This window comes from Lithobates pipiens, unplaced genomic scaffold (assembly GCF_037356315.1).
Source record: "Lithobates pipiens isolate NorthernLeopardFrog02 unplaced genomic scaffold, aLitPip1_a1.2 Scaffold_8, whole genome shotgun sequence".
Taxonomy (NCBI): Eukaryota; Metazoa; Chordata; class Amphibia; order Anura; family Ranidae; genus Lithobates; species Lithobates pipiens.
The window spans coordinates 223,302,148-223,320,646 of NW_027507903.1; the positions used below are offsets into that span (position 1 = coordinate 223,302,148).

The following is an 18,499-nucleotide window of genomic DNA, read 5'->3' on the forward strand; positions in this document are numbered from 1 at the left end:
TCACATTCATTCTAATGTTTTGCATTTTCCCATTTATGTGCTCTTTGCTGCGAAGGCCAGTTATAGGTGGGGGCAGGGGCCTTTTCTTTATTACTGATGTCAATTTGGTCAGGGGACAGGCTGGACACCTTTGTTGCCATTGTGCTATGTGCTGGGTGTCCAGTGTGCCCCCTGTGCCTTTAAGGAGGACTGGGAAGCTTCCTGGCTCACCTGCTCCTCATCTATCTATTAGAATGCATGTGATCCTACTGTGGATACTCTCATAAATTTAGTAGTGGTAGGACAGCAAGCAATACACAGGGTGCCTTGCCAAGGCCTTTCAGCTTATGTATGCGTTTGTAAATGCGTGCTACCTAAACCCCTTATTTTAACGTAGACTGTTGGACAGGTTAATTCGGTTGGTTAACAGACTGGTTGGTAAGTTGAGCTGGGAATTTGCTCTGATTTTGTCTTTCATGCGTTTGCTCATCCATGTGCTCCTTGCTGTGAAGGCCAGTTATAGGTGGGGGCAGGGGCCTTTTCTTTGTTACCTTACTGTATGCTACCTGCTGTACAGACTAAGCTTTAGTTGACTTTGTACAACTTTATTATGAGTTTACTTTAAAAATATAAATTCCCACTAGAAATGATAAAATACATTATTTAGACTGTAAATTATTAGTTTTAAGAAAACAAAATCATTTTAACGTATCTGTAGTATCTTAAGTGATGCGGCATTTGTCTTTATCTCAGGAAGACAGCCGTACAAAGACAAAACAAACTTTTTAAATAGACATGATTCTACTACTGCTTTGTAAAAATACTGCTTCAGGTTTACTACCAATACCTGTTTTTCAATTTAGTACAAGAGTGTGGTTTGATAAAAACACTTTTATTATTTTTTTCTTCAACTTCCCCTTCCAAGCTGAGGGGATTTAAGCTATTTTTTTCTAGGGGATGATATAACATAGTTTACAAAGTAAGCATTAGTTACTTTAATCAAGGGTCCCATTACCTTTCTCCCCACTGGATCCAGTTGTGATGACCAGTCCCCAAATCTTCTCTTTTTGACAATCTCCAATCGACCTTGTAAGCACCCATCTCACCAGCACATTGTGTACAATACAGTGCTATCAACCATTGCTGGTCCTGCATTGTAGTTGATGACATAGGAGTGCCCATCCACAGTCTGGTGCTAAAGGGGGTTTTCACTCAGAATAAATACTTGGCATAATTCTAACCCCCTCCCCCCAACCTGTTACTTTTTCATGTAAATTTTTTGGGGGAAAGCAAGCACCTTTATCAGCGTACTGGCTCCCACTTACTAATTTCTAACCTAGGTGAGGATGACATATCCCTTGGTCCAACCATCCCACACACTGCATTGAGGACTATCATGTCACCCATCACAAGAGGCTTTAATACAGTCTCAGGAAGTTGGTCCAGAGCAATGATACTGTATGTGGCTGACATTGAAGTAGGTGCCTGCCTTTGTCTGAAAGAGGCTGAAGAAGCAACACTGAAATTAAAGATTATAGTGGTATTGAACCCAAAAGCAAACATTTATTACATTTCTTTCATTTTATTTTCTAGGCTTTTGTTCTTTTATTTTAGCCTGGTGATTTGGCCAGTAGTGATGGACGAACTTCCGACGGGACGTTTCGCGAACGCGGACCGCGAACGAGGCCGACCGTTCGCGAAACCGAACGTTCGCTGCGGGCCCCATTGACTTCAATGGGAGGCGAACTTCGCCAACCTTTAGGTCAAATTTGCAGCCAGGAGATAATTATTAGCTGGGCAAACATAGTCCCACCACATGGCCAATGACATAATACATGTATGAGGTGAATTTGGGATCGATAACTACAAGCATTCTTTTTTTATATGGGAAATTGTTCTGACAATTCAGGACTGTGGAGCGCATGAAGGCAATGGAGGAGAGGGAAGGTCAGGGACCAGGGTAGGCAAAGAAGAGGGTGCAGGAGATGATCACCAGCAGCGTGACATACAGCAATGACACATGCACCGTGATAGAGGCATCTGACAACAGCACCGTGATAGAGGGCACTGACATCAGCAGCGTGACATAAAGCATTAACACCAGCACCGTGACATACAGCATTGACAGCAACACCGTGATAGAGAGTACTGACATCAGAAGCGTGACATTAAGCACTGACATCAGCACCGTGATATACAGCACTGACAGCAGCACCGTGATAGAGGGCACTGACATCAGAAGCGTGACATACAGCACTGACATCAGCACCGTGATATACAGCACTTACAGCAGCACCGTGATAGAGAGCACTGACATCAGCAGCGTGACATACAGCACTGACATCAGCACCGTGATATACAGCACTGACAGCAGCACCGTGATAGAGAGCACTGACATCAGAAGCGTGACATACAGCACTGACATCAGCACAGTGATATACAGCACTGACAGCAGCACCGTGATAGAGAGTACTGACATCAGAAGCGTGACATTAAGCACGGACATCAGCACCGTGATATACAGCACTGACAGCAGCACCGTGACATTAAGCACTCACACCAGCACCGTGATATACAGCACTGACAGCAGCACCGTAAGCAGCCCCAGGAGGAAGTCAGCACAGCACAGGGATGGTGTGATCCCCTCATAATAAGAACCCCCAGGAGGAAGTCAGCACAGCACAGGGATGGTGTGATCCCCTCATAATAAGCAGGCCCAGGAGAAACTCAGCACAGCACAGGGATGGTGTGATCCCCTCATAATAAGAACCCCCAGGAGGAAGTCAGCACAGCACAGGGATGGTGTGATCCCCTCATAATAAGCAGGCCCAGGAGAAACTCAGCACAGCACAGGGATGGTGTGATCCCCTCATAATAAGAACCCCCAGGAGTAAGTCAGCACAGCACAGGGATGGTGTGATCCCCTCATAATAAGAACCCCCAGGAGGAAGTCAGCACAGCACAGGGATGGTGTGATCCCCTCATAATAAGCAGGCCCAGGAGAAACTCAGCACAGCACAGGGATGGTGTGATCCCCTCATAATAAGAACCCCCAGGAGGAAGTCAGCACAGCACAGGGATGGTGTGATCCCCTCATAATAAGCAGGCCCAGGAGAAACTCAGCACAGCACAGGGATGGTGTGATCCCCTCATAATAAGAACCCCCAGGAGGAAGTCAGCACAGCACAGGGATGGTGTGATCCCCTCATAATAAGAACCCCCAGGAGGAAGTCAGCACAGCACAGGGATATCATAAGCAGCCCCAGTAGAAATATGACACCGCTCAACCTCTTCAAAGAGGAGGGTAGGGGCATATAGTACGGTGTGCTTTTTTGGGACAAGGAAGTGAGCCAAATGAAGAAAGAAGGTAGTGCACCTCAACCCAATGTATTGTGGACCGATAACAGTCCTTATAGAATAGCAGACTGTACCTCACTCAACCCTATGTACTGTAGCACCCTAGACCAAGTTACCAGTCCTTATAAGAACTTTTGTGGACCAAGCAGGTTGTGTGTTAGTGATTAGCAGACTGTACGTCAGTCCCTATACCAATGAAGGACTGCTGCAGTATAGGGCAGCGGTCAGCAGTGGTGCACCTCAACCCTATCTATTGTGGACCGATAGCGGTCCTTACAGAACAGCAGACTGTACCGCACTCAACCCTATGTACTGTAGCACCCTAGACCAAGTTACCAGTCCTTATAAGAACTTTTGTGGACCAAGCAGGTTGTGTGTTAGTGATTAGCAGACTGTAGGTCAGTCCCTATACCAATGAAGGACTGCTGCAGTATAGGGCAGCAGTCAGCAGTAGTGCACCTCAACCCTATGTATTGTGGACCGATAACAGTCCTTATAGAATAGCAGACTGTACCTCACTCAACCCTATGTACTGTAGCACCCTAGACCAAGTTACCAGTCCTTATAAGAACTTTTGTGGACCAAGCAGGTTGTGTGTTAGTGATTAGCAGACTGTACGTCAGTCCCTATACCAATGAAGGACTGCTGCAGTATAGGGCAGCGGTCAGCAGTGGTGCACCTCAACCCTATCTATTGTGGACCGATAGCGGTCCTTACAGAACAGCAGACTGTACCTCACTCAACCCTATGTACTGTAGCACCCTACACAGACCAAGTTACCAGTCCTGATAAAGAGCTTTGTGGAACAAGTGAGTTGTGAATGATTAGCAGACTGCAGCAGAAGGGCAGCAGTCAAGTATAATATTCTTTCTATATTTGGAAGAAAGAATATTATACGTGTACAAGCCTATTACCATACCACTGATACCAGTCCTGAAAAGAACCTTTGTGGAACTAATAGTAACAGCAAGTCTTTAAACTGACCCTCACTGCCTGACACACTGCTTCCTTCCTGTCCCTATACAAAGTGGCAAAAAAGAGGAGACTGGAACGATTAGTGGTTACTGGAATAGCTCTTTTGTGGACCTGATAGTAACAGCTAATGATGATGATGATGATGACGACTAAACTGACTCTCCCTGTAGCACACACCGTCCTTTCCCTTTCTCTAAACTGACAAAAGACACTCAGGCTGCTGCAACAATCAGTAGCACAGCAAACCTATATACACCTAACACCTATACCAGTCCTGAAAAGAACTTTTGTGTACCAAATAGCTAGCGATTTATCTCTCCCTACTCCACACAGCAACCTTTCCCTATAGTGACAGAAGAAAGAATGTAAAATGGCCACCGGATCGGGTGTATTTATAGGTTAGGGGGAATTTCCAAGTGTCCATGTGCTGTCATGTCTCAATTGGCTGTCCTGTACCCCATGATAGATGTGTCATCATAGGTCAAAGTTCTTTTACACATTAAACACGTAAGTCCGCCGGGGCGAACGACGGCAATAGGCGAGCGAACCGCGAACGGCCGAAATTCGCCGCGAAACGACCGCCGGGCGAACCATTCGCCCATCACTATTGGCCAGTATGTATATTGTTTTTAAAAAGAACAAGCTGTTCTGCAGATGTAGCAGGATACAGGGTCGAGACAAACCATTTACTACTTACAGGGGTGCTTACAGTGATCAGCTTGTATTTATGTAAAACATTTACCCAAAAAGGAAAAAAAAAAACTTTGTTTGTTATAACTAATAAAGTGTTAAGCTTGAGTTCAGGTTAAAAAAAGAGGGGCGGCTGTCACATGTAATGATTGATAAGCTGCAATATATTATATTTTTGTTTTTTGGTTCAACACTGCTTTAAAAAAAAGGTGAGAACTGTATTATACCTTTTTTTTTTTTTAAATCACTTTTAAAGCACTTTTTCATAAGGCACAGTGCTTGGCATAATAAAAGGTTATCCAGATCGGGTTTAGTGCTAACACAATAAGAATGTGTTTATGGTCCTTAGATATTTACAAAAAAACAAAAACCTGCAGCAGCAATCAGTCTTATAACAATTCGGGTTTTATTTTTTTGCTAATTATTTATTTATCAAAAAGAGTCCCTTATGACAATTTACGAGCACAAGGCCACAACCAAAATATGATAAATCCCATCAAGTAATTATACTTATTCATTTCAAAACATAAATTCAGTGCATTAAAAGTTACAGTTCAATAACAGACAGCACTATAAGAAAAGTAGTAGTTGGGGTTGTCTTCTAGGAGTAGCAGAAATCAAGGTATGTCTTTCAGTAAACTTTAGTAAAAATTAGGACATCCTCCGATGACAAGTATGAAGTGAATTGAACACAGATGTGTGGGTTCATTGGTCTGGTAGGTGGGGTGAAGAGTGGGAAAAAAACAGGGAATAGAGGTTAAAATAAAGCAAGTAACCCGGGAGAAAGGCAAGAGTGAGTAAAAGACTAGAGGAATTTGAAGAAAAAAAGTTAGAGGAGAAACAGTAGGGGGGATTAGGTAGGGAACCTATCGGAGCCTTCCTCTCGTCTTAGAAGGAGAAGTCAAGTCAATTAAACCACATTTTTAAATAGATTTTGTGTTTATCCTGAGTGAAGTAAAGGATCCCTCCACTTTAGTGGGATGCAGGATTTAGCTACGTTAAAGAGGTGGCAGAGGATCAATTTTCTTACAGGGATGTGAGAGTTATGTAAAACAAAAAAAAGATAGGCCTTCAGGAGTACGGGATGGTCCTGACTATTCTCCAAAAAGGCGGCAATTTTAAACAAGACCAAAACATTTGGAGAATGGTCCCCTTTTCCAGATCACATGTCCAACAGCAGAGTGATATACCAGGGTAACATTTGTGAAGGACAGTAGAAGTCCTGTGTTAACGTTTTGTAGTTGGTCTTCTGATATTTGAGCAGACAAAGAATTTAATGGAGAAACACAGCATTTTCTGACACTGTTCTATAGTGAAAGATTATTTTAAGCCATATTCCCAGTATTGCAGGTAAGGGCCCTATATTGCTGTTGTGGAAAAGAGAAGATGTTATACAGGATGCACAATGAGAACTGGATGGGATCAGAGGTGGTAGAGAAAATAAGAAGTGTTACATCTGTAATGTGTAGCACCCCCTAGTGTGGCTAGAGTGCTAAAGATAGGATTACTGTTAGAGTAGGTAAATTGTGTTTTTCTGGGTCAGGGTTTGAGTGACTCAGGTAGGCTAGATGACTCCTCCCTGCTTGCTGGAAACTAAGAGAAGGTTTCAGAAGCAGTTGGAAGGGGTCTAGGAGGTGCTAGCTTGAGTATTCTGAGGGCCCTGGCTAATCCCCAACAGAAGGGTTGGCAGGGAGAAGGCCCCCTCAAATACTCAGGATCAGCCCAGCTGGGGCAATGTGGAATTTGGGTTGAAGATGGAGATGGAGTGTTATACTGTCGGGGTCTTTGAGAGTAGCTCCCCAGTCGGGGGGGGGGGGGTGAACGCAGCCTGGGCTTGGGTGTGGAAGGGACCCCTTCTCATGACACACAGAGGGATCCTGACTAGCATGTACAGGAGCAAGGGGAGGACAGCGGGAGAACACAGCCGGGCAAATCTTCAGGGAGGAAGGCAGTCAAGAGGGCTGGTGAGTGTTACGCTCAAAGGGCTAAGAGGCATGTCTGAAGAAACTGGGTGCAAGCAGTCTGGGATGGATGCAGAGTCGGTCTAGGAGGACTGTGGAGAAGTAGCCAGGAGGGCTGGCAAAAGGGGCAGCTGCTGCCTAATAAGGTGGTACTGGGAGCAGTAGCCACAGGAGAGGACAGTTAGCACCAAAGACCTCTATTTTTGCTGCACTACTAAAGGGGTCTGCGGTCCCTGCCTGCAAAGGGCATTTGTTGGATCAAAAAGTTCTAGCTGGTCCTGGGAGTTGTAGTTCTACAAGCAAGTCTGTGCTGGAGGTAGAAGAAGAGGTGTGTGTATATATCGGATGTATATAGTTTGTGTCCTTGAAGAGTTTCCTACTGATCAAATGGGCATCTCATAACAACCATTTCCATTCAAGTTTAACCCTCCTAAATAAATAATAAAAAAAAAACAAAGATGGAAAGACTGCTTCTTGACTCCAGAGTGAATGGAAAATGAATGTGCCTGGCTGTGCAGAGTGGGAAATAACCCTATTCACTACCGACTCCTGCGGGGGTAGCATTACAAATGCTTTCCACAGATTTAGACCAAAAGTGCCATCGGGGGGTAGTCAAATCACCCCTGGAGGGCCAGTGCCAGATTATATAAAATGAGAAACTTGAAATTTTCCCAGGGAAATCAAAGCTAAGCCTGGGCCATCTCTTTAACCCAAAGAGATTTAATTGACTATGCACAGGTCAGGTCACAGGACAGGCCTTGGCATAAGCCCACCTTGGGGTGCACCTTCAAAGATGGGTTAAGACACCACACATGGACACCTTGAAGAGGCATGTCAGGGGCTGCCTTTCCAGTCACAGCCGTTGTTTAGGGTCCAAGGGCTCCTACCAGTAAATAAGTTAGATGGGATGCTAGCTGATATTTGACAAGATCTGGAAGGGTGATTCCTCATATTAATTTGATAAACATAGAAGAGACCATTTAAAGTGAGCCATGGCCATCAGCCTCAAATTTAGTGAAAAGTATGTTGACTTGTTTTTTTTGTTAAGTTTGTGAGGATGTGGGCTGACATAGCTTGTATGAGATATAGGAACAAAGGCTAGATTGCCATTCATATTTCTGTGGTCAAACCAGGAGAACATCCCCCACTGCCAACCAAACAGCAGGGTCTGAATTTTGTGAAAGTGTCACCAATCCAGAGACCTGAAATAATTAGATTGAGCTGAATTTTTCTGAGAAAGAGTTCAAAAGTAAGCGTTAACAAGAGAAGGGAGAGCGGGCATGCCTGTTTTGTTCTTTTGCATATGATCAAAGAATCAGAATCAGTGGACAAGGAAATAGAGTGGACCACATTGATCCACTTTAACATAGTCTCCTCAAGCACAAATTTTTGCAGGACAGATGTGATGACGGCCCATTTGACCCTATCAAGCACCTTCTCGTCAGTCGCTAGCATAATTCAGAAGAGTCGGCTGTATGGATGAGATTTGATGATGTTGTCACAAGCCTCACAAGTTGGGGTAAAACCCACTTGATCAAAATGCACTATGTTGGTGAGAAATGGGATAGGGGATTAACCAATGCATTTGTGAGCCATTGAAGATCTATGTTCAAAAGTGAAATGGCGTGGAAACAAGTACAGGAGGTCTTGTCCTTACTGTCTTTGGGAGTAATGGTTATACATGTCCGAAGGGCATTCAACGTGCAGTGGGACAACACATTCAGGGCCTTCATAAGGTAGAGTGCAGGAAGAGTAATTTGTAGCACTGTGTTGTGAAACCATCCAGACCTGGTGATTTTCATGATTTGAGTGAGTGTATCCCAGCTTAAAGCATAATTTGAGGCAATTGCATCTTATACATACGTAGGTACATTGGTATATGAGATACTTGACTGGAAGCTGGAAAACCCTGAAGTAGATAATGCTACTTCAGTGATCTCAGCTTGCTTCCGAGCCCATGCCAAGCGGCTGCTCTCCCACATTGTGAACACAGTAGGTCGGTTAATTAACACGGGTGCCATTCAGAAATTCAGGGCATCACACAATTCCCTTTTTTCGTTTTGTAGAAATTTTATACTTTGTGCACAAAAGTAATTCTTCATTCATGTCTCCGTACAGCAGTGGATGCGCAGCTGATGCTTGGCTTGCTTTACAGTGACAAGGGATCATGTGAAATGCGCTGTGATAATATGCAGCATGTCTGCATTTTATCATTACTTGCTGCAGCACAGCTCTGGGCTGTGTTGTAGTATGAATAGGACACAGAAAACAATTGTTTTCACAATGTACATAGTGTAAATTAGCCCTAAATTGAATCCCCTATAATAGGAGAATCAAACTTCAATCATGGGGAGGAATCCAATTTCAATAGGTAAGATAGGTTTTATTGTGTTGACTACTGTTTGGCATATTACAGATGGAGCGAGGGATTGAAAGTTATATATATTTGGGGAATAGCATTCCCCAAATGCTTTATCTATCTCTTTGGGGAGATGGACTTCCCTGTGCTCTTGGCTGTAACAATATGGGGAACAAACTGTAGGACAAAGTTTCAGTGATCTTGGAGATCTGTACCTAGAAGTTGGCCTCATTTATTGCCATGTTACAAAAAGGGGCGACAATATGTAATGGCTGTCTTGACTTTAAATTGGTTAAGTGAATTGATTAAATTCTATAATTATACAAGCTCATTTTCCATCTGGGGGTCCAAGTAGTCTTGTGTGTAGTTTCCAGAAGGTAAAGCTCATAATATAAATCAGCAAGATTAGCAATCCGGTCACATTTAAGCTGGGATCCATGTTTAATCAGAACATCCCAGATGTAAGCCTTATTGGTTCCTCAGTCAAACATAGTGTGACACTCTGTCATGGTGTTTGTGTCAAAGTAAAAGGTTAATTCTTTGACTATATCTGGTACAATTTGAGGGTCTTGGAGCAAACTTTCATTTAGTTTCCATAGCCACATTTGAGGGGTTCTATGTTGTGAGAGGGATAAACGGATAGCTATGGGTGAGTGGCCTGACCAGATAAAATTCCCTATGTCTAATTTGGTGACTATATACTCCCACGTGGAAGGGGGCAGTAAAAGATAAAAGTTATGGTGATAGGGTGATGGAGTCGCCAAAAGTTAACTAGTTGAGCCCAGTGTAGGGTTGTTTGTAAAATATGTTTCCGAAAGGCAATGGTAATAGAGGGAGCACTTGATGAGGTATCCAATATGGGGTCAAGGGCGATATTGAAATCCCCACCCACAATAAGAGTACTTTCCACAAATGCAGAGAAATTATCCAATGTGAATATTCTAATTTGCGTTTGGGCAGTACAGAGCTGCTAGCGGGAGGTTAACAGATCCGACCAGCAATTTCCCTCACTGCAGGAAACGAATAGGGTCCAATGGACCAGTTTTGATATTACAATAGCCTATAGATTTAGATTTAGATTTATAATTGTAATAAGAAATAGGGAGGTGGTAATCTTGGCGAGAAGGAACCCTATCATCTATAAAGTCAGTTTTCTGATTACAATCACCCAATTGTTTCAGGTTAGAGAGAAGATCTCTGTTTCTCACAAAAATTGAAGTGATACTACACCCTCAGTTTTTTTTAACAACTAATTTAATCCCTTACTGAGTATGTAGTTTATCTCTTAATCCTTGTCTATATTCCAGGTAACGCTGATGCCATGACCACTGTCCCAGGTTTCCTGTTTCAAAGTGGCAAATTTTTCTTGCAGCATTCTATGAAGTCACCCTTGCATGTAGGGATTATAGTTGTGTCTCCCTACACTTTGACTATCAATTAAAACACCTAGCCTCATAACCCAAGATGGCAAGGCACTTATCTGCTCCTCTCTTCTTCTGGCTCCTCCCTTTCCCAAGTTTACAGACCAGCTTAAGATTGTGCTGTCCACTGTTAACTCTTTCCTGTAAAGACTCAAAGTTCAGGGAAGAAGCATTGGGAAAGTAGCACTGAAAGTTGTAAACTGCAAGTGCTGAGGTAAGAATTTTAATAAGTAGTTTACTGCAGAATGTTTATTTTATTGTGTGATAAGATGGAGGTCCACCATATTGAAGTCACAGGGAGCCTAGTAGCAGAGTAAAAGAAGAGGATGAGCTAAAAGGGAGAGTCAATGGGAGGTTAGAAAGCCAGAAAGAGGCTGAGGGGAAAAAATTGTACTATAACTGGCAAAAAGGTGAAGATAATGTGGGTACAGGATGGAAAAGCCTCTTTTGGCTTTCTAACCTCACACTGACTCTCCCTTTCAGCTCCTCTTCTTCTTCTAGTCTGTTACTAGGAGAATAAGCAAGACAAAGCCAACAAAGAAAGAAAAAGACAGGTACTAGGGCATGGAAAGTGGAGCAAGGAGAGTAAAATGAGTAAAGGGGACAGGAACTTGTGGCCTATGTGGGGGAAGTAGGAAACATTTACAAATGAGGAGGTGGACTGCAGGCAAACATCCCACGCAAAATAATCATTAAACAGTTAATCCCAGAGGAAGCAGTTTAAGAACTCCAGCTTTTCCTCCTCCAAAAAAACAGATGCATTGTGCATGTAAATTAATCACAATCCCCCAGTCAGTTTGTTTGGAACTTACCTCCTCACGCCCCCCCCTCCCCTGCTCATGATGTGCAAGCTTAGGGGATCCTACCATGCTCAGCAGTCACTTGCTTGTCAAAATCACATCGCAGCAGAAGGAAGGCACCCCCCAGTAAAGCATTGCATTGCAGCCACCCACCACTTGTTCCAGCCCAGGTTTCTGGGCTTTCATGTGGGTGGTAAAAGGTGTAAATGTGTCATACCTTCTCCTGTGTCATTCCTGTCTTGCTCATGCCAAAGAATAATGGCTTACTGCAAGAGTACAGAGAAAAGGCTATGGGATGTTATTATGAAGGTGTTTCCTTCAGATAAAAACAAATCACTTCACAGAGAGCAGGGCTCTGAGAGGGCGGGATCTGAGGGATGGGACTCTCCCTGTTCACACTGGTCAGCATATTTAACTGGGCAGGATTGAATTCTAATTGTGATCCATTCCATCCTGCCCAGCAGCAGCACAGCTATATTTCAGAACAGGCTGTGTGTGAAGGTGTTTCCTTCTTGAATAATGATGTGATTTGTGAGGCGAGACTTGGGAGGTTTGTACTCTTCCTGAGCAGGATTGAATGGTAATTAGGATGTATTCAATCCCATCCACCAGCAGAGCTCTGAAGGAAAATGCATAATTTTCAGAGTCTAAAAGACCACAAAGGGGAGTGTTAAAGACTCTAGTCTATCAGCAGGATATACAGAGTGTCACATGATACAAAGCCACAACTAAACCCAGAATATCAGGGGATCTGCAGACAATAGAGCAACGTGGCACACAGGTATCATCTATGCTGTGATTGGTCATTCTATTCAGTTCTAGTGAAAAGAAGTTGTAATTCAGATTTAAAGTAGAGATCAGACCTAATAAGCAGGTGGTATTAAAAGGAACAAGAGAAGGCAGGGAGAAAAGAAATCAGTAGAATGCAATGACGTTAAAAAAATTTCAATATCAAGTAGTGGGTGACCCAAAGAGTACAACAGAAATGAACCAGGTTCATGAAAGCACAGCAGTGGGCCTCACAAGTTGCCAGCCCAAGCAGGCCATTCAATTCCAGGTCTAGCTGGTCAGGGAGGAAGTTCCACTTCCACCTCACAAATAGCACCCTGCTGAGCAGCCTTGAATTTTAGTAACAGATCTTCATAGGAATCAGGATAATTCAACCTTGTGCAAAAAAAATCTACAAAATATACAAACTGAACATCTGTTTTCTGACATGTTCATTGTCTTCTGTAGACATTAAAAGCCAAATTATACCTTGTAAGAAGGACAGCTGTATCATAATGAGCAGGATGAGAATCATCAGGCATATTTTGCGTTCTTTGCCAAACACAAAAGTTGTGAAGAGTTGTAGCTGCATTAAAGCTGACTACTGGTCCATCCTTAAAAAAAAAAAAAAAAAAAAGAAAGAAAGGAAGTTACATTTCTATATACTGTGTGTGTGTGTATATATGTATATTTTGTGTTTGCCTCTATTTATCATGAGCTGAACTACGACTTTTTCTGCGTACAAAAAATACCTATTTCTCTCAAATATTGATCACAAATCTCTCTAAATCTGTGTTAGTGAGCACTTCTCCTATGCCGAGATGATCCATCCACATCACAGGTGTGGCATATCAAGACACCGATTAGACAGCATGATTATTGCACAGGTGTGCCTTAGGCTGGCCACAATAAAAGGCCAGCGTAAAAAGGTCTTTCAGATGAACTGTTAAATAAATGGCACAGCCTAAAACGTCATACACACAATGAGAATATTAAATGAATGATCACCTGTTTTTTTTGCATGCTAGTTTCATACCAAAAATGAAGAGTTTACTAATTCTTGTATGACAGGATACAATTTCAGAAGTGATGTAATGTGTTATATTGTACTGTAATGTAAATCGTACGATCTGGTATCATACCAGAAAAATGTTTGTGTTTGTCCCTTCGGATAATTTCAGGTGAACTGTAGTGATCGGCTCTTGAAAGCTGTATGGTAACAATCAAATTATTATTATTATCGATTTATATAGCGCCAACAGTTTACGCATCGCTTTACAATGTATAGGGGGGACAACACAATTACAGTACAATACAAAGGTACCATTGCTTCGGAAGCGGTATTTTCCGTGTGTACTAGGCAGAAATGTGGTAGTGTTATCTACAGGCTAAAGACTTTCATTTTGATTAGTGGAACCTGATCACTCTGATTGATTCCTGATCGTCAGTGGCTGTCTGACAACCAAGAGCCACGTGAAGTGTAAACGCGTACTGTACTGTGCAAAAGATTTAGGCAGGCATGAGGAAATTATGTAAAGTACGAATGCTTTCAAAAATATATATTTAAACTGTTTTGAATCAATTTGCAAAATTCAAAGTGAGCGAAAAGAATATCTAAATCAAATCAATATTTGTTGTGACTACCCTTTGGCTTCAAACCAGCATCAATTCTTCTAGGTACACACACAGTGCATGTGCACACAGTTTTTAAAGGAACTTGGCAGGTAGGTTGTTCCAAACATCTTGGAGAACTAACCACATACCGTATATACTCGAGTATAAGCCGAGATTTTCAGCCTCTTTTTTGAGGCTGAAAGTGCCCCCCTCGGCTTATACTCGAGTCATCGCCGTCTGTCTGCCCGAACAGCGTGTCGAGCAGACAGACAGCGGCCATTCTAACTTTCAAAAGCCGCGCCTCCCTGTCTGTGATAGGCGGAACACAATTTCCCAGCAGTCTGTGTTCCGCCTATCACGGACATCCGCTCATCCTCATACTACGGACGAGGATAAGAGGATGTCCGTGATAGGCGGAACACAGACTGCTGGGAAATTGTGTTCCGCCTATCACAGACAGGGAGGCGCGGCATTTGAACAGGGGAATGGGCGCCGACGAAGAGCGGTGATCCTGGGACGGGACCGGACGGAGGCTCGGCTCGGGACGGGACGGGACCGGACGGAGGCTCGGGACGGGACGGGACCGGACGGAGGCTCGGGACGGGACGGGACCGGACGGAGGCTCGGGACCGGACACACACACACACACACACACACACACACACACACACACACACACACACACACACACACACACACGGATGGACACACACAGGGATGGATGGATGGACACACACACAGGGATGGATGGATGGACACACACACACACAGGGATGGATGGATGGATGGACACACACACACACAGGGATGGATGGATGGATGGACACACACACACACAGGGATGGATGGACACACACACACACAGGGATGGATGGATGGATGGACACACACACACAGGGATGGACAGGCATATCTCACCCTCGGCTTATACACGAGTCAATAGGTTTCCCAGTTTTTTGGGGGTAAATTGGGGGCCTCGGCTTATACTCGGGTCGGCCTATACTCGAGTATATACGGTATCTTCTGTGGATGAAAGCGGCCTCAAATCCTGGTGTCTCTTCAAGTAATCCCAGACAGACTCGATGATGTTGAGATTAGGACTCCTGATCAAAGCCAAACCATCACTTTCAGGACTCCTTGTTCTTCTTTGCACTGATGATACTGTAGTTTTTAACTCCTTGGTGCTGGCTGCACGCATTTATGCAGCTGTTTGGTGGGTGGGCCTTAACAACAAACGGCCGCATATGAGTGGCACTGTCAAAACTATTTATTATGCTGCAGTTATTATTATGCTGCATTTATTTATTTATTATGCGCACTCCCTGCTTGCTCACAGCATGGTAACTGGTGGGTATCGGAAAGTTCCTTATGCATACTAGCAATCGGGAGCTTTTCAATCATGTGATCGCTGTAACAGCCAATCACAGCAGTCAGAAACCCCATCCCAGATCCTGGCACCTGAAACCCCTAAAAGGGCCAGGAGCCAATAGAATCAAGGGGTTAATAACATTGCCTGCATGTTAGGGTTTGTTTTTCTGCTGACAGTATAAATGTGGGGCCTGTCACACATTTCCCTGATGGTATATCATGATGGGTAAGTATCTGCCTGTATTTCTCAGCATTGGGGACACTATTGATCCTAACCAAATCTCCAACACCATTTGCAGAAATGCAGCTCCAAGCTTGAAAGGAACCTCCACCATGCTTCACTGTTGCCTGCAGATACTCATTATTGTACCGCTCTCCAGCCCTTCCCAAACAAAAAGTCTCCTGCTGCAGCCAAATATTTCAAATTTGAACTCATCAGTCTAGAGCACCTGCTGCCATTTTTCTGCACCCCAGCCCCTACATTTTCATGCATAGTTGAGCCACATAGCCTTGTTTCCACATTAGAGGTACGGCTTTTTGGCTGTAATTCTTACACGAAGATCATTTCTGGTCAGACTTCTTCAGACAGTAGATGAGTGTGACTGGGTCCTATTAGTTTCCACCAGATCTGTGCTAAAGGCACTGCTGGACATCTTTCGATGTCAAATGGAAGTAAGCATAATGCGTATCTGCTGAATTAATTATTATTGGTCAACCAATGCATCTACAGTACATTCCTCAACATTGCCCAAATAATGGTGTCCTCAATGCTGAGAAATACAGGCAGACACTTATCTAACATGCCATACCACTAGGGAGGTGTCTGATTGTCCTCAAATGTAATCTGCCACCGGACAACAACCCCAAACATACAGACAGTGTCATTAACAACTATCTTTAGCATAAAGAAGAACAAAGAGTCCTGGAGGTGATGGTTTGGGCCCCACAAAGCCCTGATCTCAGCATCATCAAGTTTGTCTGGGATAACATAAACAGACAGAAGGATTTGAGACAGCCTACATCCACAGAAGATCTGTGGTTAGTTCTTAAAGGCATTTGGAACAACCAGCCTGCCGAGTTCCTTCAAAAACTGTGTGCACAAGCACTGTGTGTACCTGAGAGAACTAAATATTAATTCGACTTAGATTCTTCTGTTCGCTCACTTGCATTTTGTAAATTGATAATAATTAACAATTCAAACATATATATTTAAAAACATTCTTACTAGCATTTCTTCACACCTGCCTAAAACTTTTGAATAGTACTGTATATTATTGTATACTTGGGCATCATGCCAAGAAACATTAATATACGCAGGTACCAAGTGTAAAGGATAACTATACTTTCAAAGAAACAACAACAATTATCTTGTTTTCCATAGCCTCCCCTTAAAAATAAATAACACACCCTTCCCCACTCTAGATGCATGCTTACATGAATATGACCAGCGTAGCCTGTAGCATCCTTCCCTGCCTCCAGACAAAATCTTTTAGCCACTGGATGCTTAAGCACAGTTAACCCCCATAGACTTTCATAGACCATCTCCTGAGCATCTCTTGTATTGGGAGACAGCTCCGTAAGGGTCTATGGGGATTGCCTTTGTAGTCACAGGCAATGGCAAGAAGATTTCAGCCAAAAGCTGTGAAGATTGCTGCAGGCTGTGTCTGTCAGGTGCAGGTAATTATGTATCTGGGGCAGGAGAGAGTGGCAACATTTTGTTAAAGGTAAGGCTATGTAATATGGATTACTGTACTTTTTCCAAAAATAAAGTTATCCTTTAAAGACGAAGCATGTTGCTAAGCAACACGTATACAGTTGTTAGTCAATGCTGCAACAAAAGCTCAGTCTTCAAGGCCCCTGTCAAAATCTAGACACCATACAGTAAGACAAAAAAAAGGAATTGCTATCATGAAAAAAAAAATTCAGTTTATTCTGAGAACATAACAAATGCTTGCATTTAGTTAGATTCTGATGCTTTTCAAAACCAAACTAGCCTGAACTTTATCAGTAAGAAAGTAAGCAATCAAGTACTACTAATAGCATACCTGTTCACTGTGAATTACTATAAGCTTTACAATCAAGATATTAATGAGATTCCCAATGCTTGGATCTTTATAAATAGCAGCAACCTGTCAAAAAACATGAAAAAATTGATTACTGAACTAAAAACTCAACATCTGAATTGGTAATACAAATGTTTTTGCATTAGTTAAAAAAAAACACCAAACAATCTTCCCCAATACCCAGTCTATTCATTTACACTATTATTCTAGATGTATTCCAGATGTAAAATCTTGTTTTTGTTAAGGCCATTTACATCTTTGTGGTGTGTTAACACGTGCACATTAAGCCACATGATTTTGCACAATAACGTGTTGCATTAAGGCATCTCATTCAAGATGAATGGGCAGCCAACACACCCTAGCATGCTTAAAATTGTGCATGACTCTTTTTTCTAATGTAACTTACCACAACACATGTGTTGCCTTATTGCTTTGGGATGCCATTAAAAATGAATGGCAAGACAATGCTGTAACATATACAGTAAAGAAGTATAATCTGGAATTAAGGTAATTGATGACATATGATGCTGCAATACAGCTGTTGGAAAACATACTGCTAAAGCCACGTAAATAACTTATTTGAAGAGAACCTCAAACCTAATAAAACAGCAGTTTTACTGAACAGAAGATACTATAGGCAGGCTGTACTTACCATCCCTAAGCTCCCTCTTCCTGCCTTGTCCGGTGTCGGAACTCTGAAAACACCAGATACTTCTAGGTATAGGGGAACATGTGGCAATTTTCAGCATCTCCCACAATTCAGCATTCAGTGCTGCACTGAAAGAAGCTGAAGCATCAACCCAGCCAAAAGTATTTTTTGTTTTAGATGTAGCGCGTTTTCTTATGTGCTGCATACTCCAAATGAAAGATCTCCATACAATTGTTCTTGTCCATCTAGGAGTTTTGCATGTTCTTGCCCACATTTGTACATTCCAGCATCTCTAGCCAGGAGAGTAGGACTCCATAATAATGTGCACAGCAGTTATACAGATTTACTAATGCAGTAACTTTACCAATAGGGTCTCTGAGAGATATAAGAAATTGCTAGGTGATTTATATCTCCACAATCTACCAAAATATGAATCTAGTTTTGGGTTGACTTGGTATTTATTACTGGTGTCAAACTCACCTTATCTCCACCTCA

At 42.8% G+C, this 18,499-nt stretch overlaps 1 protein-coding gene across 1 annotated transcript in view; it reads right to left on the reverse strand.

Annotated features, from left to right (window-relative positions):
- ADAMTS20 (ADAM metallopeptidase with thrombospondin type 1 motif 20) overlaps window positions 1–18,499 on the reverse strand; it is a 298,739-nt gene that overhangs the window by 173,028 nt on the left and 107,212 nt on the right. The window contains exons 5-6 of the mRNA XM_077472691.1: window positions 17,338–17,421; window positions 12,800–12,924 (exon numbers count right to left, since the gene is read on the reverse strand). Of these exons, the coding sequence (XP_077328817.1) occupies window positions 12,800–12,924; window positions 17,338–17,421 (209 nt within the window). The remainder of the gene's footprint in view (window positions 1–12,799; window positions 12,925–17,337; window positions 17,422–18,499) is intronic.